Here is a 25,812-nt window from a genome sequence, read left to right as displayed (position 1 = left end):
GAGAAATTATTAAATATGAATAAAAATAACATTAAAGGGATTTGGAAAACATTAAGTACCATCATGACAAATGATTCTAGGCAGGTAAATTATCCTTCGTATTTCACTAATAATGAATATGAAATATTAGTAACATGAGTGATGTGGTTAATGAGTTCAATAAATTCTTTGTGAGTGTTGGGCCAGACTTGGCTGATACAATTCCTGATAAAAGAAATTCTGCAGATAAAGAAACTAAACTCATTGACTGTAATCCTCATTCAGTGTTTTTAACTTGTTGGGAAATCACAAACAAAGAAATTCTACAGACTTTGATGACATTGATATGGAAATCATTAAGAAAGTGATCAGTGGCATATCCAAACCCTTAACATACATTTGCAATTTGTCTCTACAAACGGGTGCATTCCCAACACAAATGAAAACAGCTAAAGTAATACCACTGTTTAAAAATGGAGATAGACACCAATTCACAAATTACAGGCCTGTTTCTCTTTCACAATTTTCAAAAATACTGGAAAAAGTTTTCATTAGTAGACTTGACAAATTTATAGATAAACATAAAGTAATAATGGACAGTCAGTATGGTTTCAGACCAAATAGATCAACATCTATGGCATTAATGGAACTAATTGAAAATATAACCAACAATATAGATCAAAGACAATGAAATATTACTTGATAAACTGAAGTACTATGGCATTAGAGGAGTGGTGCTAGAGTGGGTAAGGAGAGACAGGCAACAATTTGTGAAGATTGGTGAATATCAATCAGAGTGCCTGGACATTGTTTGTGGAGTTCCACAGGGGTCAGTATTGGGACCAAAGCTGTTTATCCTGTGAGGCATTCACACAACTATGTGCCGAAAGGAGGTGAAGAAACTGAAAATTATGGTGAAAAGGGGTAAAGATCCTGATATTTGTACTGAAAAGAGTTGAAACAAAGTTGAACTGTGTTTTCATGAGCCAGATTCGAGCCCAGGCCCTGGGTTCAATATCTGATGCCTGTGAGGCATTCACACAATAAAGAAACAGGAACTCAATAGTGTGGATGCCTACTGTATCCACACAATAATAATCAACAAAGCACAAGAGTATCAAACCAATCCATAATGCAAAAATAAACTAAAACATAAGAAACTCAAAATGCTGGGTCGAATCGACCCCAGAACCGTAACATTTTTAGCTTTTGATCAACAGGTTACAGGCATATATCTGTCATCCTTGCTGCAGTTACCATTTTGACTGTACAATAAATAACAAAAAGTACATTTATTGATTTTCTTAAGATAAACAACTTGAGGTTTATTTGGATTTAATTTGAGAAAGAAAAAAGTTACAGAAAATAAGAACAAGATAAAATTCAGGTGGTTAAAGTTTCTGATGAAAGTAACTTTTTGCGTGACTATGATTGCTATGACTACTATGACTATGATTGGAGCAATAGCAAAGCAAAATCACCTGAAGAGTAACTGAACATTTTCATTTTCTGTCCCCCTCACACATTGGTGACAGGTCACGATTATTCTGGTCATTCAGGTAGTCCTCTCCATAGTCAATGATCTTTTTCAGTACACTCAGTATCAGTGAATCCACAGCGTCATCTGTCTCGATTTCTTTGTGGTAGTTCTTCACCAGGAAGATGCTGTTCAGTGGAATTCCCAGGTTCACGTTCACTGTTTCCATCTAAGTTAAACAATATTAATTTTTTAAAAACTGAAACTATATTGTTGCACTAGTGATATAATTATAAATTACTTATTGAATTATTTGTACTGATTCCAGCTGAGGTTTCTGTACAAATATAGTGAAATGTACAGCCGAATTATAGATGTTACATTCATGTGTAAACTGTCTACAAACTCATGAAAGTTACTTCTTTGAACATACCAGCTTTTTCAAGTGCTTGCTCCTGTAGGCGTTCTTTATGTCTTTTTTGACTTCAGGACAAGCTTCATCAATTTTTGTCAGAATGGCTATTTGTGGGATCTCTGCCAATACAGAAACCAATGCAATCATTTTATCTCATGTTTTTCTAGTATATGAAATTGTGACATCATATATGCTCGTAGAACAACATCTGCTCTCACGTTTGTCACGAGCTGCTGCTCTGATATCGTTCATCTTTCTCCAAGTGTCATCATCAATTAAGCTCACTGTGTTAGCAGAAATGACAAAAACCAGAATGTGGACTTTGTCATCAAAAGTGGAGGAGCCTCTGTAGTTAGGATCCGTTTCAGGCAAGGGGCATTTGGGATTGAACTGGGAAAAACATGCAAGAGAAAAATGACTGAAAACAGAAGAACTGTTGCAGTTAGGATCCGATTCATGCAAGAGAGATGTGGGTTTGAACTGGGAAAAAAAAGCAAAATCACTGGAAACTTTTTTGCATGATACAATTTCTGTATCACAGACTGTGTACAAGCATCTGAAAGAAAACATCATACCCTGTAATCTTCTTTGACATGTCCACTGATGGCAAGTTTGATGTCTTCCACGTGAATTCCTTCATCACTGGACTGAACCCCCATGGTGTCATTGAAGACAAAAGGGTAAAAGGTGTCTGGATTTCCTTTCTGAATTTTATATGTCCTGTACTGTAAATAAAAAAATATATAGTGTTGTTATATCAGTGCCAGATATTAAAGAACCTAAACAATTTGGTATTTGCAGAATAGTTTACACTATAGTTGCACCTACTATCCTACTTTTCTAGTTCAATTTCTACAAAGCAGTTACCACTGCAGTGCCCTCCTGTAGTCCTAGAAAACCTTGTAAGAAATGTGTTTTTTGTAACCCTCTAACAGTAACTATGATAAGAATAGATACATCCTCATACATACTGCAATGGTGAAACTTTTGGAGGCATTTGCTGCCAAAGCTCGAGCTGTGGTTTTGCCTCTTAAAGTACTGTCGACAGAGTTGATGAAGCTGGACTTTCCAGCACCTGGTGGTCCATAAAGCAGAATTCTGAGATGCTCAACATCTTTGTGAGGCTTGTAATCTCTGACAAGCTGCAGGTCTCGCTCTCTTTCACTGTTCAATAAGAAAATTAAATATGATTGAGTATGCACATAAAGTTTACACAACAGTGGCATGAACGCACACAAAATAACACAATAAGCAAACAAAACACTTGAGGGGTGTACTAACAAGCCAGACTGACATACTCAGCTTTGCATTGGTTGGCTTAATAATGCTAAAAACCAGAGTCACACAAATGTAGCTTCATGATGGTGGTTATCACTTTCTGCCTGAGTGTGCATTGCTATCTTAAGGTAAGGTAATTTAACTGTAAAAGCAAAAGATCAGATTTCAACTTTGATAAGATAGCAGGGAGGATTATGGGCATGGCAGCTCCTATAAACACTCAAGAACTACTAGAACAGACCATCCTTAGACAGGCAGATGGCATTTTAACAGACCATCTTTAATGCATCTTTAAACTCTCCCAGTTTTTCAAAGTGTAGTAAACGACTTGTTTCAATGTCGTTGACAAAGAGTTCTAGCCTGATTCAAACGCAAACACTGCTTGTTGAAGGGATAAGACTGTATTTCCAACGCCTTGCATTTTCACATGTTCAGTCATGTCCACAAGATAGTAGAACTTAAGGCGCCTCTCAGTGTTAGCTAACTCATGATGCTCAACATTTTTCATTTCAAGAAAAGTCCAGATTTCGCTCAGACAAGAGGTGAAACAGCTGAGCACTTGACAACCAATGCACATTGCTGTGCAGAAGAACACCAAGATAATTATTCCCAACTTTATTCAGTAGTGTTTTAAACTGGCGTTCATTTAAAGCTCGGGCATCAATAAAGTTGACCACCCGAATGACCAGACATCACCTCACCAAGCTGCTTGCCACACGTCTGAGAAAAAGTGCCTCCTTAGGATGGCTCTCTTTTCATGTTCACGAAGAAGCGCTACGAATCCCCTGTTTTTCCCCACCATGCACAGAGCACCATCAGTACAGACCAAAATACGTTTACTCATCAGTAATTATTTTCTTTGGTAAGCTCAGTGAAAGACTTGAATAAATCCTCCCCTCTTGTTGTCCCTTTCATAGGCAAAACAGTAAGACTTTCCTCACCTAGTGTGACACCAACAACATACCTTGCGATCACGCTGAACTGAAATAAATGGCTTACGTCTGTTAACTCATGCAAATCAAGAGAAAAGAATGGATGCATTTATGTCCTTCACTTGTGTTTTGCCATTTGATTTGCCATCAATTGTGAACAGTTCTTGCAAAGAGAGGAATGTCTTTTATTTGTTTGATTATCTTGTCTTTATCCGAAAAGTAATCAAGAAGTTCATTGGCAACATCAAGCACAAATGTTTTGGTATAATCCCCATCTGTGAATGTCTTTACATTTCTCACAACTGCTAAAGCATTCGCAAAGCTAGCCGAATTCAAGTCACCTTGCTGCTAGCATACCAGAGTTGAGCCGTAAAGGAAGTGGTTCTCTGATGTTGCCTCCACTGATGCAGATTGAGTATGACTTCTTTATATATATATATATATATATATATATATATATATACATATATATAAAAGCATGTAGGGCTGTTCGATATAACGATATATATTGGATGACGATATAAAAACGTTTATCGTTTCATTTTACGCTATCGTTTGTTTCGTGGTGTCGCAAAATAAACTGTTTACAGCAATATTTTTTCATCGTTTTGATGGTCACTGTAGTGGCTATATTAGTCAAAGGAGCTTGCAAAGAAAAGCGTCTGGACTTCTTTAAGTTACTTGAAAAAGAAGTCCAGACGCTTTTCTTTGCAAGCTCCTTTGACTACGATGACCTGGATGACTGAGAACCTTCACAGACATAGTGGCTATATTAATTTCTTAAAGTTCTCTCTTTCTCTTATATTTAATATAACCACACTACAGACAAGCACCTGTTTTTATGCGTTGTGGTTAGCAACAACGACGGTAACAGCATCGCGTGTCCGATTGTTTATGTTCCACATAAACCTTTCACAATAAAGCTCAAGATCATGTTGAGACTTTTCAAAATAAACTGAATCACGTGAAAGATGCAGATTATTTACGGATGAGAAGTAAAAAAGAGCGGCCAGGTGCTAAAAAATAAACCTTAGACTCAAATGTTAGAACAGGCTTTTCCCCGCAGCACGCCGTGTAATAAATCCTCACAAAGAAAACGGCGGGCGTTACAACTTATGTCTAAAAATGTATCGTTTCATGCATCGGTTAAAACACTCGACTCCAGCTACATGACGCGCAGCTGGAAACACTTCCCGCAAGACGTGCTGTAATTCACAGAATTTACAGAAAATGTTACATTTTTGTGATTTATATCGTTATCGGGACGACAGAATTCTTATATCGCGATATGAGATTTTGGTCATATCGTACAGCCCTATAAGCATGCTTTCATTTTCATCTGGCTTCCAGGAATTTCCCCCTCACTTGTCCAAACTAGTCTGTTATAGCTTCTTTGTTTGTATGTGTCTGGCAGGATCTGTGTGCGGCAGGCAGGAATGTAGAACGCGAATGGAGACTCTTGGAGATGAAAAGTGAACTAAAACCAGCTTTATTGCTGGACATGAGGGAAACTAACTAACCCGAGGAATACAAAATAAACTAGAAATACAAGGCATGTGATTTTGTTAAATAAAAGTTTGCTTTGACGTATCGTGTAACTCATTGGCCTGATTGTCAGAGACATAAGAGGAAAATGTGATGATGATCTATAAAGACTATAAGAAGTATAACACCAAGAGGCAAGTGAGAAGCAACAGCAGAAAATAACTAATCCCGTGAATTCCTAATGTAATACCTTTATTTCAGCACTCAGTGCACTCTCAGCACCGTGATTCATTGCCAGCAATACAGCTGCACATTGGAGGTTTGAATCTCTCCACTGATACATTTACACATTATATAATCCGGTTTGAGACTGACATCAAATGGCAAACATGTGTTACAAACATAACTCACATTTAAGTTCTAGAACACAAAGAATAAACCACGCCCATAATACTCACTTCCATGGTATTTTCCTTTCTTCTTGCCGTAAAACTGTAAAATGAACATGTTAATTGTGTGAATCACATGAGAAGGAAATTGTTTTAAATTCATTATACATCGTTATGTGTTGGTTTAATCTTAAAGTTTAAAGAATTTTATATTAAATTTTAAATTTCTTACGGGGAGGTGAAGGAGGAGGTGAAGGGGGAGTACCTGCAATTAAAATATGACATTCTAGCAACATGTTGACAACACTTTTCCATATTCAGTGTTACTTATATAATTTACTCCCTTATGTTAAATGAAATGTTAATCTTTGCTATGTTCAGATTAAGCTTTGGTCTACACACCTCAAAAAACTATTCAGTATTTCAGTCAGGCAAGTTTTATTCGTAAAGAGTAATATTATATGAAAAAACCCAAAGAGCTTGACATGCATGAAAACACACTGAGAGCAAAATTTAAAAAAAAGAAAGAAAAAAACAAAATTTATGAACTTATTAAAGCAGAGCTGCAAACAAACAAGTAAATCATCACAAATATGTAAGCCATAAACATGTTACATTAAAAAAAAAACTGCTTACCCAAAATAGATTTGATAATTTTCCTAAAGAAGCTCATGTTTTTTGCACCGACTATCTGTGAATAAAACAGGTAGTTGGGAATATATACCAGGATATTGGACTATATACCAATTGCATTTAATCATTGTTTTTCCTACCGTATTGAAATGATAAGACAAAGTTAGCATACCTGAATATCCAATTGTAAAGGTAGTGGTTCTCTGGTGTTGCCTCCACTGAAGTAGACTGAGTATAACTCTTTTTTTATATAAACATGCTTTCAGTTTTAGGGCATGTGACTTGTAGGAATTTCCTCCTAACTTGTCCATACTAGTCGCTTCTTTGTTTGTATCTATCATGATCTGTGTGCAGAGGAATGGAAGACCTGAATGCAGGGTGTACCCCACCTTCCTATGACAACATGTGTCAGGTAAGGTAATAATAATAATAATAATAACATTTTCATTAGCTCGTGCTCGAGACTTCGCTTTAATGCAGCAGATGCTGTCCTTGTCTGACAGTGCTAAATCATAACCGAGCCCAGTGACTGGTTCTTCAGAGATGGCTGGCATATTTAAGTTTATGTGCACTTTCTTTTTTTTTATGACTTTTGGGCAGGGGAAACTAATTCTGACAGGGATACCTACCTTGGCAGTAGTGCAGGTGAAGCCAAAGGAAGATATGCTTCATCATATTTTCTAGTATTTGGCTTGGAAGGAAGTTTTGCTGATGCTTCACCTGCTTTGCATTTGTGTGGGAGGCCAATCAATAGTGATGTGCGGATCGATATTGAAATATTGATTCCTCCGATACCAGTCATTTATGTTCTAGAATTGATTCTCACATTAAAAAATTTATATTTTAGTAATTTAGGGTAAATTTGTATTTTATCATAAAAAAGGAACGCAATGGAAAGAAACTATATCATTCGGATTGTCTACATTGGAAGGAACTACTTCCTCTTCCGCCTTTCATAGTCATTAGTGATGTGTCGTTAGCTAACGAAAAGGCTCTTAGAGCCGGATATTTGAAGTGAACGACGTGAGCCGGCTCCTTATTTGGAGTTTGGGGTTTTTTCCCCCTTTCTCTCACCCTCTCTCTCGCACTCTTTTTCCGCTTCACTCCACACGCAAGCCTTGTGCTTTGCACTGGGAAGAGGGGGCGGGGCGGTAGTTACACTCGCAGTAGCACAGGAGTAGGGGTGGGTTTTTATAATCAATTTATCAATTAAAATTGATTCTGGCTTGGATAATTTGAAATCGATTCATTAAAATCCATCGATTTTTTTATATAAATTTATTTTGCCCGAAATGCCAGAATCTCAGGTTAAACCTCACAAAATTTCAACAACCACCAAACAGCTAAGACAGTAAATGAGAGCAGGAACACGGATTCTGCACAAAGACCTAAACACAAAGCGCGGACCCGCGGATCAGAATCAGTGAGATGTCGCCTTTCTCACCTGACGGCACAGACACGGTCGGGGCTGAAAGCCGACGGCTCGCTGATTCTGATCTGTTGGCAGGTCCGCGCTTTGTGTTTATGTCCTTTTTGCGCTGATCATAAAGCTGTTCGTTTGATCTCACTCCAAACAATATTGACCGAACCAGAAGCAAGGAAGATCCAAACTACGCTTCACATAAACATCGTCATGAATTCCCTCTGACTTTTGCTGTTTTGCTTCCACCATGATAAAATCACTCTTCATGCACAGCTCTCTCTCTCTCTGTACTTCAAGAACAGTTTCCCGTCTAAAAATCTGTTTTCTGCATTATTTGCTTGCTTGTTACGCACAAGTCTACCGTTGTTTACAGCGCTGTCGGCTGATGTTTTTTTTTTTTACATACTTCTGAAAAGAAAACCTAATTTCTGCCGTTCAATACTGAACAAATTTAAACGTTTTAAAATTATGCAAAATGCAAAACGCTTAGCCGTGTCTGTAATAAAACCACTGTAACTTCAGAGGTAATGTTCATAAGTTGATTAATGGTTTTCTTTTGTTTTTGATGTACTGCAGAATATTTTAAAATCCCAGGCCAGGAAAATCACCTTCATGTTTTTCTGTGTTTTATCTTCAGCTACTTTGACACAAAGGCCTCTGCTGTGACGCTCACACCTTTGATAAAGTCTTGCGTGTGTCAGCTTCCTTTTTATAGATACAAAAATATGTAAATGTACTGATCTGAATTATAATATTTCTGACTGTCAAAATTTCCCAGATTCAAATTGAATTGAATCGAATCGAATTAAATCAAATTGTGGATTGAATTGATTCAGGACCTTGTGAATCGGAATCGAATCGATTCTAGAAATCAGTGACGATACCCAGCACTACACAGGAACAGAGCGGGAGGGAGAGACAGAGAAAGAGAGCCAGGGACAACAACGGATTCTTCAGGGCCAAGAAAGACACGGCTCAAAGTTGTCTTTTACTTTAAAAATGATCTTTAATTAACATATCCTGGATATGGAGACCTTAGCACACAACACACAACCCAAGGTCTGAAGCACAAACGGAAGCCCAGGTATTTATATACTTGCTCTCTAGTGTGCATCAAACAGCCTAGTTGGTTTCACTTTCACTTCATTCTAGCTGCAAAAGCACGCTTCTGCCAAAGCATGCCGTTTCCTGTCAGCCCTTTTTGGCACAAAGTGTACTCAGGCGTGGGCCGAGGGCGTGAACCCACCATGAGTTCTGTCCCAGCAAAACGGGGGGAGAGGGAGAGAGGGGGAGAGAGAGAAGAAAAGGAGAGGTAGGAGTGGGGAGAATCTGATCAGCGCCTTGCCGATCCTGCAGGTCGTGACAGAGACAGACGTCTCTCACGGAGTCCTTTAGTGTTGCAAGCAGGCAAGGCGTTCAAATAGTGCACAACTTCAGTTTTTTTATTTCTATATGACAAATTCTGCATTATTAAGTGATAAGAACAAGTAAACTGACATCCTGTAATCATTATGATGCTATAATTTGAGATACAATAAAAGATACAATAAATAAAATACGTTTTTGTAAAGTATTGCTATCGGATCAGTACCACCCTGAATTTTACTTGGTATCGGATCGGAAAGGAAATCAGTGGTATCGCACATCACTACCAATCAAAAACCTGTCCATTATTCTAACAGTGTCCAAGCGTTTTTTTTTTTTGTTTTTTTTTGCTTTTAAATTCATACTCCCCCTGCAATAGCTCTGCGTCCCCCCACTTTGGGAACCTCTGCGCTAATCTAGGGGGGAAAGTAATTTTCATCATCCTGATAAGCTTGAAAATCAATATTTGGTATTTGGTACCAGTTTTATTATTTTCCAATCTTTGTTGTAATTGTGTAATATTAACTTGAATTGAATGTATAGGTCAGTATTAACCAAAAAATAAAGCATTCCATTGAAAAAGGTCAGGTACAAGGACTTGACTGAACATAAGTAAAAAAAATCAGCCAAGGGGCAGAGCATAATTTTCAAGGGGTCTTCAGAAAGCCTGGACACATATTTTTGTCACCACTCAAAAAAATTGCAGTTAACTGACTCCTTGTAGCAAAAATTGAATCAAAAAATATAAAGAAATGAGGCGTGGCTCAGGACCTTTGCACCACATGGTACTTTAATGTGTAAATTAAAATATTAATTAGAGACCAACTCAGGATAATCTCAGTGAGAGAAACTCATTCAAACTCCAAAATACTGCCACTCACCCGAGTCCTCCTGTAGCTCAGTGAGCAGCTTCCTTTAATGCCAACAAGTGTTGTTTTCAGCGCAGCTGAAGCAGAGAGAACAATCCACACATGCTTATCTAACATCTATAATATACTATTCAAAACTATCCACTATGTCACTGCTGGTGTTTTGCAAATCGAGACTGAATACCTTTATTAGAGCAACTACCACAGGTTATCTTATGATTACTGTTTTAGGACCCTCAAGTGACCCATTACATTACTGTGATGTTATAAGGAAGACGTTGTGGTGTATCAATCACATGAGTCTCAGAGGCTCGGGTGGAAACTTATTTCAGGTTTGATTGATGCTTTATAAAAAAAAGGAAGGGGGAGTGATTTTTTTGTGAATTTTAGTATTTATCTATCGCAATACACTTAAAAATGACTTCTTCTGGTATCATAATAAAATCTACAACCTTTCTATTTCTCTGTCTCCACAGAAAGAGTGCACACAGACATAAAGAAAATCTGGACTGACAGGTTTAAACATTACAATGATTTCATTTTAATGAATATATTCTTGTTCAACTGATTCTTGATTATATTTTGATTGGTTTCTGATTTGATTACAGGAGGAATTACTTTTAGCAAAAGCACATACATAGAACTGTCTGTGCTACAAGCAGTGTTGGAAGACATGTACCAGCGTTACGTATTTAAAATACAAAATATGAGTAACTGTATTCCATTTAAGTTACTGTTTAAAAAGGTGGTATTTAGAATACAGTTACTTTATTGAAATAAAGTAACTCTTGAGATCGTGGCTCAAGAAGTTGGCAGTTTGTCATCACATTCAATGAGAGGAAGGAGGTCTAGACGTGGGCCTTCACCTACAGGCTCAATTTGGAACCACACTGCTTTCCTGCCAAGCATTTGAACAGCACACGTTCTTATATGGTACATCAGAGGTCTATCCTTGATTCCAAATAACTCAAAGAATTCAGGGCGTGCCAGCGGCGTACATCTTAAAAGACCGTTCTGGTTGACCTTTAGGGAAAACTAGACTAGACATACCTTGGAGCAAGAATGTGGAAGACAGCCTTCACTGCAGATTTCAGTGCATCATGATGTTACCTTGGGTAGAGTGGAAAAAAACAACCTTGGGTGGAGCGTTGTCTCGAGGCTGAGGCTCTGGTTCAGGTGCGTTTTCTGGCTGGGGTTTTTGACCCGTGTCAGGGTGCATGGCAGAGGAATGTTTTTCACTTTGGCACTCCTCACACTTGACCTTGAAGTCACAGTCCTTTATTGTGTGCATGGGAGACGTTTGTGTTCTTTGAGTATGTTTCGTCTTTCATGTAGTAGTTTGATCTGGAAAGCTCTACATTTGGCTAGAGGATGCGTTTTCTTGTGGACTGGACAATAACGTGTTAGATCATCCTCTCTGATACTAGCAGAAGCAGTTGTATCAACCTCCAAAAGTTGATTCTGTTCATCTGGACGTAGCGTTTTGTGGGAGAAATGTTTCATCACTCACAGCTGACTGCAGGTTTCCCCAGTTTTATAAACAGTACATTTGTACCAGCCCACTGAAGGACAAACCCACAGCTTCTAGAACCTCTGCTTTTGCCGTAGCAGCTGCAGCTTTTTTCTCTATCTCCAACATCTGTAAAACATCTGCTTTTTAATTTCCAATTGTCTCTAACTGTACGAGGCTTTAGCATTTAAATAAAATACAGAAAAACTAATGCTGACTGTATAGAAAATATTTTTTAACTAAATGACTTTTTTTAACATAAATTACCAGAGATGAAATATGACATTTTTATCACTAAATTATTATTTTACTTGGGACAGGACAGCTACAACACACCCACAAAGGTTGGATTTTAGGCCTTTTACTTCATTTCTGTGTCAGGGGTTGCCGAGTGGATGTGGAGAAGAGGACTCAAACGCAGGACTCACGGTGAAGATTCAGGGTGTTTATTGTGAGGGACGAATGACGAAAACAGGAGATGGCTGACTGACTGAATAACTGAATGAACGGCTGACTGAGCTGAACTTGGAAGGCAAACATGGGGCATAGATAGCAGTGACAACGTCAATGACGCGACGCCGACCAGGAGAGAACTGAGGACTTAAATACACTGGCTGAACAATGACTGATAGGTGACAGGTGAGTGAGCAGCTGAACACAATTGAACTAACGATGCATGGAATAAGAACTAGAACATAATGCGCACAGAGTAACGTTAACACAAAACAGGAAGTGGAACGTACAAAGGATAAACAGTGACCATGAACTGAAAATACTTACAGGAACCCTGACATTCTGGTTGGAGCTGAGCTGAGGGATCTCTGTCTTTTTGACAGACCACAAAAATACCACAGATGTTTGTCACACTGGCTTGGGCAGCTGCATGTTAGAAATCATGTCATGAGTCGTGGCTCTGAATTTTTAGCTTTATCTCATAAAGTTGAAATTTTACGCAGATTTATCTGTCAGTGAGAATGCCATCACATGACAACTGACTGCAGATGCTCTGACACAGGTTTGAACAATTCAGAGCCGATGAGCAGAGTATTATAATTTCATTGGTTTAATTGAATCTCCGTTTTCTCTCCCTATGATTGGCTGTTAGTTGGTGTGTGGCGTCTGTCTGCAGTGGATGTCATCCATGTTTCTATGGAGCGCGTCCAGGATTACTGCATAGATGGGATAAACTGAGGATGTGTGACAGCTGTGCCACAATCTGCCTTTACAGTGAACATGATAAAACTCTAAGGTTCTTCTGCACTCGCATTAGCCACCTCATTTATAAGCTTATGAACAGGTCACTTGTTTGCATGTGATGATCTTATTATTTTCCAAAGTGAAGTCACAGGTAGTTTTGAGTTGATCCCTCGCTCAGAAATCTGTGGTTATTATCAGGTATGACATATTTAAGTCTACTACCACATTGTTATTATAGTTTCTGGATTTTCTTTATGGTTCATGACCAACATTTTATCCTCCATAGGAGCAACAAATGATGGTGACACAATAAGAATTGTTATCCAAACCAACAACTCATCGCACACCTGGAGCCACTACTAACTTTTAGCCATCAAGGCACACGTTGGATAAAAATTTGCATCATTAGATGTTTTGTAACATGCAAACGACTTCAGTTCTGTTCATTCTCCATATGGCACACCTGTTTTTGACAGGATAAATGAAGTGTCGCAGGCTGAGGAAACGAGATAAAAGCCATCGTTTGTGTAGGAGAAACAAACGAAAACACCGCAGACAAGTTTCAACTTCCTCAAGGTAGGCCTACTCAATCATACAACCATATGTACAGTTTGCATCGTCACCTGTGTGAGAAATGTATTTTGGTTATGTTATGGTTATATTATTTGATGTTATCCCTCACTGTAAACCCGAATCAGTTCACTGAACTTAAAACATTTGTGGAAACTGATTACCTCAAAAGTTTTAAGTACACAAACTCATCTCTTCTAAGTATGGGGGTACTCAAAATTTGTATTTATTGTTAACTTAAAATTTTTTAATTATATTTTTATTTTATTAATTGAGCTTTACTTAAAAACTATATACTTTAATTTTAATATTTTTGTGTTTTTTGTAGTTTACTATTTTGATCCAACACAATGCAATTATATTACAACCTAAACGCAAATTATATGATTATTAATTAAAAGATATTTATTTTTAAATGTTTGAGTTTAGACTAGTAAAAAAAATTTGAGAAATTCATTTACTTTACATTTTGTTTATTTAACATTTTTTTATGGAAATGTAAAAACATCACAAATGTTTTTATAAAACCATTAACATGGACATGGGCACCATAAAGTGAGCATTATAAATTCGGTGTAGAACATCTTTTTGTAAAATCACAAAGGACAACATCAGTCCTAATAGCATCTTTCTCAAAATACACAAAAATTCAAAATAAAAATTCAAATACTAATCACTTTTGTTTGAAAAAGAAATAAAAAACAATTTTTAAAAATGGATACAAATAAAGATGATCATCTTACAAATAACAAGAACAGGCAGGCAAGTATAGGAAAATTAGGTAAACTGATGGAGTTAAATCCACCCAAAGCCTGTAGTAAACTTAAAGTGCTTTAAATAAAGTGCTTCAAACAAAGTGCTCAGTAACAGAGTGCATGTCCTAACAAACATTGCCTTATATTCCTTCCAAAACTACTCTTTCAGTAACAAATCATTTTTAAGAGCATGTAGGCAGGGTTTCAGGGGTTTGCCGTCATCAAGCCCCATGAAGATTTTTTGGACAAAGGTAAATGTGTGAACCAGCTTCCTGGGGTAGTCTAAATGCAGAGCACAGATCAAGCCAAACAATAAGGCAAATGCATCTGCAAATCTGGGAATATCACGCATCACCAAGTCGCCTTCCACCACAACGGCCATGCTTGAGGAAGTAAAATGGACAGAACTGGTCTGGGAAGTGCCGTCGGTAACCACTGTGAGAAGGGCAACTGGAGTGTCAATGAGGGTCGACTCATCCAATGTGTCCGCCTGGAATAGACACAGTATCAATAAGTAAGGTTGGTTTGAGAGAATGTGACAAGCAAGACCTGTAATCTAGCAAAAAATTCAGCAGTGTAGTGGGTTACTTTGTAACGGGTTAGGGTACTCTACTTTTTTGAAAAATGTACATTAACGCGTTAGCTTCTGTCATTACATAATTAGTATGTTTGTTATTTTTCTAAAAAAAAAAAAAAAAGAAGTAATTTTTATTTTATGACTTTATCTCAAAAAGAAACTAAATCTTGACTTCAGCCTTGTTTTTGGGGCCACCTGCAGCGTAGCCGAAGTGCTGTGATACGCCTGTGCCCTGCTCCTGACTCTGTGTGTGTGTGTGTGTGAGGGTTTTCTAAAGAGAGGGTATTTTGCTTGTACAATTTGGTAGCTGCTAGGGTATTAAATTGTATTTTAAAAAAAAACATGGTGTTTTATCTCACTGGCAGAATTTAAGTGATGCAAAAATACACTTACATTACATGTCTTAAAGAATTCTGGGTCCTCCTCCCACAGGTATACAGGAAGGGCACGAAGCACTGCAGTGCGTTTCACGTTGACATCAGGCGCCTCCTAAAAAGGGAAAAGAAAAGTTCATTGAACACAAAGTTTTCAGGTGTCATTCTTTGGGGAGAATACATGTTTATGAAACTGCATGGCATGTGACTCTACATAATTTTGGAGACATTTCTTTTAAGACAACCTTTCTGTCTCTTATGACAAAGAGTCTGTATCTTACTCATTTGACAAAAATCCTACACAGTATTTTAAAATAATAACAGATCAGAGCTGTAATCTGTATAGAACACAGATGTTCAAAGCAAGGAAAAAATTGAGTTTTTAATCAGTGAAACGTTTAATTTGTGTTAATTTTATCATTATCAATATTCACCTGAAGATCATAATGATTCAGGATGGTTCGCAGAGCCTCCGATATCTTGCCAGTCCGTGCAGCCTTCTGTCTGTATAGAGCCATGAGTCGTGGTGTGTGTCTGTCAAGTTCAGCGTAGAACTGGTTCCGCAGGTTGATGTTTGTGACTCGGTGGAACTCCGCACAAATCTAAAATAAAACAGGAACAAAAACATCAACATGAAGCCAAATTACTGACCAAATTTACATCTTATCATTAAAGAGGAATTGCCCAACTTCTGTCTAACCTTGTTTTATAGATGTCCTATTAAGTTTTTTGTTTTTTTTTTTTAAAATTGGACCCGAACCACAAGCACAAGTGTATCACAAAGCTGAAATATATTTTTGTTTGTTATCTATTATTTATTTATTTGTTATTTATTTATTATCTGAATCTGAAGAGATCTGCTGAACTTGCATTGTTTCATGTTAAACTGAAGAAGAAAAAAAAATCAAAGCACAGATACCTGAGAGTCAAATAGCAGAGCAGGCCATTTCTCTAAGAAGTTCTTTACCATTGGGTTGTCTTGAACAATTTCATGGCGACGAAGTGGAAAGGTAGTCTGCATCAGTTTTTCAATCATTATTTTGTTGGGCTCAGTCTTCTCAACCTCATTTTTTATCTGGACTCTCATATCCTCCAAACTGACCTGATCTTCTCCTCTTGGAAGGTTTGGGAGGTAGTTCACCTCAGCTCTACTGGCTCTTTTTATGTTTGAGTGGGGGTGCTCTCCTTCAGGGTTGTTAACACTCCTCCTGCCAGCGTTGACAGACACCTCCACACATCCAGATCTGGCTAGCTTGGTGCGATACTTTCCCATCTTGAATTTTAAACTGGTCTTCCAACCATAACTTCCATTCCTACTTCCAGGCTCTTTAAGACATGGATGAGTGGTAACAAGAGCTTCTGCTGCCAAACCGACATCTCCATCACTCGGATAGGCTTTGAAGGTGTGCATCGCTGAAGCCATGGTCTCCAAGATGTTGTGCTTTTGGGCTCGAGTCAACTTCAGATGTTTTCCAGACATCTCAAAGGCTCTATTTCCCTCCTCAAGTACATGTTCAACTTCGTAAGAAAAGGTAGGTACTGGGAAAGTGTCAGGCCAACACTTCAGACGCTGAGCTAAAGGCACATGAGGAAGGATGTCTGTATCAGAACTTGCACAAGAACTGACATCACTTTCAGATCTCACTACTTTTAGGGTGCCCTTCTCCGGCAACTCTTGAATATCCAGTAGGCAGGTAAGTTGCCCATCAAAGTCGGGGTCTTTGTATTGTAAGGTAAACTCAAAGTCCAGCCTAGGGTTGAGCTTCTCACGGAGTATGGTGATTAGTTCTTCCACCGACTCAGGCCGCTTAGTTAGAGAAACCTTCACAACAACATCTGTGGTGAGGTGAACTCTCAGCAGGAACTTTTGGGATACTGCCATCATCCTATGAATAAAACAAGGAATGGAGATGATTTTTAAAAAAAATGAATTGTCTCATAAGCACTGTACATCATACCATTAACCTTATTATTAGGGATGGGTTTTTATAATCGATTCATCGATTAAAATCGATTCTGGCTTGGATAACGTAAAATCGATTCATTAAAATCCTGAATCGATTTTTTAATATAAATTTATTTTGCCGGAAATGCCAGAATCTCTGGTGAAATCTCACAAAATTTCAACAACCACCAAACAGCTAAGACAGTAAATGAGAGCAGGAACACCAATTCTGCACAAAGACTTAAACACACAGCGCAACCCGCGGATCAGAATCAGTTAGATGTCGCCTTTCTCACAGTCGGGGCTGAAAGCCGACAGCCCGCTGATTCTGATCTGTCGGCGGGTCCGCGCTTTGTGTTCACGCCCTTTATGAGCTGATTCTAAAGCTGTTAGTTTGATGTCTCTCCAAACAATATTGACCGAACCAGCAGCAAAAGAAGATCCAAACTATGCTTCACATTAACACCGTCATGTATTCACTCTTACTTTTACTGTTTTGCTTCGACCACGATGCACAGCTCTCTCTCTCTCCCTGTACTTCAAGAACAGTTTCCCGTCTAAAAATCTGTTTTCTGCATTATTCGCTTGCTGGTTACGCACAAGTCTACCGTTGTTTACAGCGCTGTCGGCCAACGTTTTTTTTCTTTGTTTTATATACTTCTGAAAAGAAAACCTAATTTCTGCCGTTCAATACTGAACAAATTTAAACTTTTTAAAATTATGCAAAACGCTTAGCCGTGTCTCTAATAAAACCGCTTTAACATCAGAGGTAATGTTCATATGTTGATTAATGGTTTTCTTTCGTTTTTGATGTACTGCAGAATATTTTTATAAAATCCCAGGCCAGGAAAATCGCCTTCATGTTTTTCTGTGTTTTATCCTCAGCTACTTTAACACAAAAGCATCTGCTGTGATGCTCACACCTTTGCTAAAGTCTTGCGTGTGTCAGCTTCCTTTTTATAGATACAAAAATATGTAAATATACTGTTCTGAATTATAATATTTCTGACTGTCAAAATTTCCCAGATTCAAATCGAATTGAATCGAATTAAATCGAATCGATTCGGGACCTTGTGAATCGGAATTGAATCGATTCACGAAATCAGTGACGATACCCAGCCCTAGTCCTGACACACAGGCTGGTGTTTGTACAGCTTCCACAAACACAATAATTTTGTATTTTTAAGAAAAATAAATGCAATATAATCATAGTAAACACACTAACGCTCACGAACACCACCTACTGCCAACAGCGCATAACATACAACTCCCTTCAGTTACATCACACGTCCAGATTATGAAACTTTCAGTCAAAATTTGGGTTTCTAAACATTTTTAATTTTGAAATACCCCAATCAACGTATGAAGACGGTTTTTGGGGGACATTTTATATGCATTTCAGCAACTACTGAAATCTGCACTTTAAGGGACTTAATGAATGGTTTCTTTTAAAAATTAAAAATGATTGAGTATTTTCACATCACATGAAAATATAAATTTTTAATACAAATTTGGCCCTACAAAAAAATGGAAACTCAGTAACCAATATAATGGAGATTCTTTAAACATGAGCAAATATCACAGTAAAATTGTTGATTGGGATTTACACATTGGATGTATCCTCAGTAATTTTGTACAATTATACAAAATTATTTTATAAGAACGCAACAACTGATGAAACAACTTACTTATGTGACTAAATATGAAGTGTTATAACTTACCACAAAGGTTGAACTGTGCCACCGACCCTTGGTAGATCTGCACATGATAAAAAGATGCATTATAAATAATAACACAGCTATTAATAATTATACTGGCGGGGTACATTTAAGATGTTAATGTCACAAAATAAAATAGACCGGTTGAAAGAAGTACAAGGTAATGGTAATGGGGGGAGCCATGAAAATATATCTTTTCAACATGATTCAGTGTGACAAAGCAGGGGCATGATTAAAAAGAAGAAAAAAAAAACAGGTATTTTAACCTACAAATGTTTTAATGGCCATGAAGAAAGGACTCTTCAATAGATCTTTCAACTCACCTGTGTTTACTGTCTCCACCTGAAATTACTTGCAGTCTTAAGTTTTTTTCTTCGGTCTTCAGCCTTGGAATAAAAAATAAAAATACTGAAAACCTTATCAGCACACTAAATATACAACACCTTGCTATATTTCAATCTGGGTATTACTTTTAATTGTTTAAGATAGAAGTTGCCACTGCTAGCTAAGTCACTTTTGAATGATGCTAATGAGAAGAAAAAAAAAACCTGCCGAACAATGAGGCTGCTGTTGTAAAAACGCCAACTTTCTTGCGTTGGCAATGGGTCGTTAAAATATCACTAAGACACTTTCTTTATGTGCAATTCTTATTAAAACTGTGTTTTAATCGGTTAAAAATGTAAAAATGACGACATCATCGGTTTGAAAAAGAGCGCGAACAACCGCGAACAACTATTCACTACCTGGGTCTGTGCTGTTTAACACAAAAGTGCATTCGAAAACAAGTTATTGGCTTCAACATATTAATATACTTGCTTTTTTACAGAAAAAATAAACATAACGAAGGTTCCGTTTTACTTACAAGTTTCTCCAAATGTGCTCTCCAGTCGCTCGAGAAGGGCAGCCATATTGAACAGAATTTTCTGTCAACGTCGTTCAGGTTAGAGAGAAAACGTCATGACGTCATGACGTACACATGCGGAGCTCGAAAAAAAAAAACATTTACTCAAAAATCATAATTAAAAAAGCAGTATTTACTCTTAACTTCTAAGCCATGTACAATTATAACTGTTTGAATCGTTAACAGAACAGAAAAGTTTTAAGTTGTTTCAACTTTGTGACGAATTTCAATTGTTGTATCCACAAACTTTATAAGTCAGGTATACTGTTGGGGTTTACAGTGCTCTGTCCGCCAGTTATTCATTTTACACATGGCCTGGTATACAGTAGGTGATAAAATTTCACAATCTTTGCAGAGTGCTGAAAAACCCACCCATATGGAAAAGAAATAGTAAAAACATATATGATTTACTCATGAAAGTGGCCACTTTCTCATTACTTTCATATATTTTTTTTAGTAAGTATACAAAACATACAAGTTTCATTATATAATTTTTCAAGGGATCTTATATGTGTTTTCACTCTTGTATGCTTTTCATACAAGTTTCATACACGACAGATAAAAACTTTATAAGATTCATACATATCTTTTCCCTATGGGCAGTGACTTTGAATTTAGATTAGATTAGATGAAACTTTATTAACCCCTCGGGTGGGTTCCTGTGGGAAATTCAGTTTCCAGCAGCACAGCAGCGACACAAGTTGGATGTTACAGATACAATTAAAAGGGGATGAGAGTAAGGCTAAGCATAAATATACCATAGATACACATATAAAAATACAGAATATATAATATGGATAAATATGAACACATAGATTGCACATTTGAGTGAGTCTATTGCGCAGTGATTATTGCATAGTCAAATATAAGAAAAAACATTGCACAGTGAAAAAAAAGCACTACAGCTCAGTTGTTCCCACCCTCCTTTGTCCCCCTGTTTCCCCTCCCTCTCCCCTCCAACGAGGAGTTAAGTAATTTAAACCCAAAGGAAGTCCAGAGCTCTTCAGAATGGTGGCCTTAAATTCTTATTGGTTTGACTGGAGCAATGATTTCATTTTGGCTTTTTTTCTCAGCACTGCAGTTAGCGTTAGCAAAAAGCAAACAAACACAGAACACTCCCAAAAATATTTTAGGTGTAATCTTCCATAGTTGACTAGACATTTACAGGAACGTCAGGAAACAAAACACTAATGCAACAAAACACTCAATGTAAAGAATTTACTCTTGGTAACACTCACATCTGGGCTCAAATTTTAAATAAATCTTTTAAAAACATATCATAAATTATAAACATTATATTTGTGTAACAGAAATGATCCCAAAGGTAACATTAAGCTTAATCCTACAAGTGTTCAGTAGGTTTGAGGTCAGGGCTGCAGGCAGGCACCCCATCCTGTCCACTACTAAATTCTGCAGGTAATCATTTATAAACGCCACTGTGTAGGGCAGGGGTGTCAAACTCAATTGCACAGGGGGCCAAACCTCAAGGCACACTTTAGGTCGCGGGCTAAACAAGATAAACATTTATTGAACACATTAAAACAATGCTTTTTAAACATAAATATGAATAAAAACAGACAGGAATATAATTCAAGAATAAATAAACTTAAAAAAAAACCTTTAACTTTAGATATTTTTCTCTCCACAAAAATATATCCTGTCAAAATATGAAATAGAAATATGAACATGCTGCAAAAAACCCCAGAAAAAATTAATTAAAACATATATAAAGTTCGATCCGCATGTAGACGGAGCTGGGCCATTGCTTCAGGAATGGAACTAATAAACTCTGCGGGTCATACTTTCCCTTGAGTGTCCCATTAGAATAGAATAGAAGAATAGAATAATCCTTTAATTGTCCCACAAGGGGAAATTTGGTTGTAACAGCAGCCTAAAAGACACATATACAAACAAACAGTACACAGGACACAGAACAGAAACGTACACAATTTTTTAGCATGTTGCAGCTCCATCTGAATCTGCACAGGTGCAGTTTATCCGCCGGGCCAGATGTGGCCTGCGGGCCTGGAGTTTGACATATGTGGTGTAGGGGGTGAGCATTGTCACCTGTGAGGGAAATGCTGCCTCACAGCATCACACAACCTCTGCTAACAAGAGTCAATAGCCCAACCCACAAATTACTTTCCTTACAAATGTGTCGCCATTTAAACATATGCTTTACATGCTTGTCAACGGTATATGATTTACTATACCGTTGCAAATCTAGCAAACACAAATTTCCTTACTTTTTGTGCGAAACCGACAGATGTAAATAGTATGTAGTTTAATTATTACTACAACTTTAATCAAATTAAATCCAACCAATGACATCATAATTATTATTAGTATTATTATTATTCTCCTATCCTCTGTTTTTCTTACTTTCTTCCACAGGTCATGCTCTTCAACTCTTCCTCCTTCGCCACAGTTTTCCCCGCCCCAACATCCCACGACTCTTTCAATTCCTCCAACTCCACCATGTCTTTCTACGAATTATGCAGGGAATCAGTACCAACCTTTGCCATCTACACCATGTACACTTTTACAAACATCCTTGTCCTCTGTCCACTCTGCATCTACATCCTCTACATAGGTTTCCAACATTGGAGGTGTCAGCACTCTGCATCTGCAGGAAGGTCGATGACCCTCTCTGACTTTTTCACCTACAACATGATGATCTTGGAGATGTTTGGTGTGTTTGGATCAGTCCTCTTTTGTTTGAGCAAACCTACAAGTAATGGCTCACTAATGATGTTGGGCATATATTTATTTTGCGTAGTTTTTCCTGGACAGACATTTTTCCATGTCCTGACCTGTATGGAGCGCTATCTGGCCGTTGTTCACCCCATTGCCTACATGCATGTGCGAGAAGTATCGAGGGTCAGAATTAAAAACATCTGCACCTTGTGTGTTTGGCTGATATGTGGCGGTTGGGTGGGGATAGTAAAGCTGTACTACCCCAGTTTTCCCATGGTCCCGTTTCTTTCATTGGGCATCTGTCTGTTAGTTATTATTGCGTGCTGTGTGTTTGTTCTCTATGCTCTGACTCGTTCAGGGCCAGGACACATGGGTAAGAACAAGGATCGAGTTGACCAATCAAAGCAGAGGGCTTTCTATATGATTACAGCCATAACAGGAGTGATGCTGTTGAGGACTGCTGGCTTCCTGCTTTGTTTTGTAATAGAAACAAGGAAGTTAGCTGATCTCCAAGTGATGTGCTGGTTGCTGGATTTAGTCATCTGGCTGTCTCTCCCCAGCAGTCTGGTTCTTCCTCTGCTGTTTCTGCACAGAGCAGGAAAACTATCAGGCTGTAGGAAGAAAACAGAATCAGGATAAAGAGTCCATTAAGAAAGTTTGACTGATGTGTACAAAACAAAGTTATAATGGTAAAAATTGCCTGTATTTGTATAGTGCTTTACTAGTGCCTAAGGACCCCAACGCGCTTTACATATTCAGTCATCCACCCATTCACACACTGTATTTTAATGTATAAAATGCTTTGTAACTTATATACAATGTATACTAAGCAATCATAGGTTGTAGTTTATATAAAATATTTTGATGATACATATGTAGGTTGTAGGGCATCAGTGTCTGATGCTCAGGACATTTGTTTACCTATTTACATGTACATTCTTATGTATATTGATATGCCTCAGTTTTAAATGGATTTGTATTATACTAATGAGCAGTAAAAATTAACCAAAGATATCTATAAATAGGTAAACAAAGAGGGAATTCTGAGCTCCAAAACCCTGATATACTCTTAATCTAATTCAAATGTTTGTTTGTTTTTTTGTTATCAAGCTATAGTAGTTTATGACTTGCTATGGTACTATCCTAATTTTATTTTTTTCATTAACCTCAGTTCAAGTAAATTATTTGATATATTAATATAGGGACAAAGCCATATGATCCTGTATAAATGTGCTATAAACTGCTAAAAAAAACCTTTAATAAAATGACAACAATTAACAACACTGTATGTCACACATACTTTTCTTCAGTCTTTTTTAATCCACTCACACAACAGCATTTTCATGTTTGTATGACATAAGAGTCAGATTGTCGAGAGTTCTCAGAGCTCATTTGTATGAGGGTCGTAATGTCTCAGATCAGTCAATTTTCTGCTTAATCGTCCCTGAATTGCACAAAAACTATTTTTAAAATTAAATTTAGTTTTAAATCTCAAATACTATGGAAAAATGTTCCACCAACCCCCTTTTTAACCACACATTGTTAACTTGTTTTCTCTTCTTGCAGAATTAATAATTATTATGGGCCACTTTTGGTCTGAGACAACTTTAGTATTAGTGTTTAAAAAAATTAACAACATAGAAATAAACAACAGATACATTTTGAAGGAAAGATAAGTGTAAGTAGATTATGCTTTTTGTTAACAAGGAAAAGATTTGCCAAGTGGGACTCATGGTGAGTGAACATAAAGGTAAAATGTTGTGATTGTTTTGAACGGCATTACAAGTAAACATGCTGTTCTGGAGTTCAGTTTAGACTGCGTTTTCTGTTGTTTTGTGTTTAATTTCCCGATCTCCAGCAATAAAGTTGTGTGAGTTCTGAATCAGTCTCTATAGTACAGTCGTTCAACAACGCAAATGTCTAATTAGTCATTCAGTTAGTCAAGTTAGCAATGGCAGAAACTATGTTCAACATGTTCAAGGTGATCTGGCGAAACTCCGGCCAACTGGCCCAGTAATAATAATAATAATTGCAATTCTAAAAATAATAATAATAATTATTATAATTTTTGTTATTATTTCACTTTAGAATAAAAACAATACAGGAGCCAAACATTTAATCTTATTAAGATTAGAAGTATACGTGGAAAACTAAAGAAATTAAAGCAAGAATCACACATTTAACTTAATGCAATAAATCTAAAAATAACAATGAAGACGCTTGAATAAATAAACTGGCTGCAAATTTCATAAGGTGAGACACAGACAGGTAATTAAGGCTACGTTCACACTGCATGTCTTAACCCATGAAAAAGAAAATAGTAAAAACATATATGATTTACTCATGAAAGTGGCCACTTTCTCATTACTTTCATATATTTTGTTAGTAAGTATCCAAAACATACAAGTTTCATTATATAATTTTTCAAGGGATCTTATATTTGTTTTCACTCTTGTATGCTTTTCATACAAGTTTTATACAAGACAGATACGAACTTTATAAGATTTATATATATCTTTTCCATATGGGAATGCTCAATTCCAATTTTTTTGGTCTGCTTATTCACACTACAAATAAAATGTGACAGCAAAAGCAAAGCAAAAGACCCAGTTTAGACCCAGACCAAACAGTATTGTTTGACTGATGGCCCTTAATGTAAAGACTTTTTTCGGACTTTACGTTTCCTAATTTTGCTTTAAGTTATAAAGTTATTTTGTCATTTACATATGGCCTAATAATTATCCTTATTGCTGTTTTAGAGGAGCGGTGCTTCAAAGGATAGTTGCAGATTTCTGTCAGAATCTGCAGATTATACAGTACAAATAAAATGTTCACGTTTCTCCAACGTTGTCTTTCAAACAGTTTCACTAACATCTACACTGGATGGCCAGGAAGCGTTCACGACGTCTTGTCCGGTGCTGATAATTGGCGTCTGTTTTGTGTCAGTGACGTAAAAGACGGATTTCATGTGACATGACCATCAAACAGCAGTCGCTTTCTAAAACATCAGATATATATCGGATTCAGTACCGCATACGAAAGTGACCCAGATCGGATTTGATGCGCTTTCACCTGCAGTGTGAACGTAGTGTGCGCCATCTCTGAAAAGTGCTTAGAAAGGGGAGTGCTGGGCTTTTTAACAATTTTGTTTTATTTTTATTTCAACTATCCAATATTCAGAATCTGCAACTGGGACATATACACTAAAATCATCTGATTAATTTTAATTACACTAGGCATCAAACCATTTTTTGTAGGATTTTATCTTAAATTGAGATATTATTTTAAAACTTGTGTAAGATTTAAGTGTGAAAAGAACCACC

The 25,812-nt window shown here is 37.2% G+C and overlaps 3 protein-coding genes across 4 annotated transcripts; 1 reads left to right on the top strand and 2 right to left on the bottom strand.

The window, feature by feature from the left end:
• Positions 1-1,481: 1,481 nt before the first annotated feature.
• ifi44b (interferon induced protein 44b) lies at positions 1,482-6,628 on the bottom strand. The gene is made up of 8 exons (XM_087839159.1): positions 6,592-6,628; positions 6,188-6,220; positions 6,025-6,058; positions 2,843-3,035; positions 2,447-2,596; positions 2,090-2,261; positions 1,890-1,990; positions 1,482-1,685 (listed from the first exon to the last, which is right to left on the bottom strand). The coding sequence occupies exons 1-8, from the start codon at positions 6,626-6,628 to the stop codon at positions 1,482-1,484; spliced, it is 924 nt and encodes a 307-aa protein (XP_087695285.1).
• Positions 6,629-13,978: 7,350 nt separating this feature from the next.
• Positions 13,979-19,820, bottom strand: LOC148103620 (uncharacterized). Of its 2 annotated transcripts, XM_087832627.1 has the most exons (7): positions 19,754-19,792; positions 19,215-19,277; positions 18,895-18,931; positions 16,148-17,114; positions 15,663-15,830; positions 15,248-15,343; positions 13,979-14,767 (listed from the first exon to the last, which is right to left on the bottom strand). In XM_087832627.1, the coding sequence occupies exons 4-7, from the start codon at positions 17,111-17,113 to the stop codon at positions 14,435-14,437; spliced, it is 1,563 nt and encodes a 520-aa protein (XP_087688753.1). In that variant the 5' UTR covers position 17,114; positions 18,895-18,931; positions 19,215-19,277; positions 19,754-19,792; the 3' UTR covers positions 13,979-14,434. The 2 variants fall into 2 exon arrangements, with proteins under 2 accessions (XP_087688753.1, XP_087688758.1); XM_087832632.1 differs by lacking the exon at positions 16,148-17,114 and having other exon boundaries at positions 19,754-19,820.
• Positions 19,821-21,104: 1,284 nt separating this feature from the next.
• On the top strand, positions 21,105-23,128 carry LOC148103619 (uncharacterized). Its single transcript, XM_087838161.1, has 2 exons — positions 21,105-21,116; positions 22,139-23,128. Exons 1-2 carry the CDS (start codon positions 21,105-21,107, stop codon positions 23,126-23,128), a joined length of 1,002 nt encoding a protein of 333 aa, XP_087694287.1.
• The last annotated feature ends 2,684 nt before the right edge of the window (positions 23,129-25,812 follow it).

Source organism: Neolamprologus brichardi, chromosome 3 (assembly GCF_056152115.1).
Source record: "Neolamprologus brichardi isolate AB-2024 chromosome 3, ASM5615211v1, whole genome shotgun sequence".
Classification (NCBI taxonomy): Eukaryota; Metazoa; Chordata; class Actinopteri; order Cichliformes; family Cichlidae; genus Neolamprologus; species Neolamprologus brichardi.
This window is presented reverse-complemented; position numbering and strand designations above follow the sequence as displayed.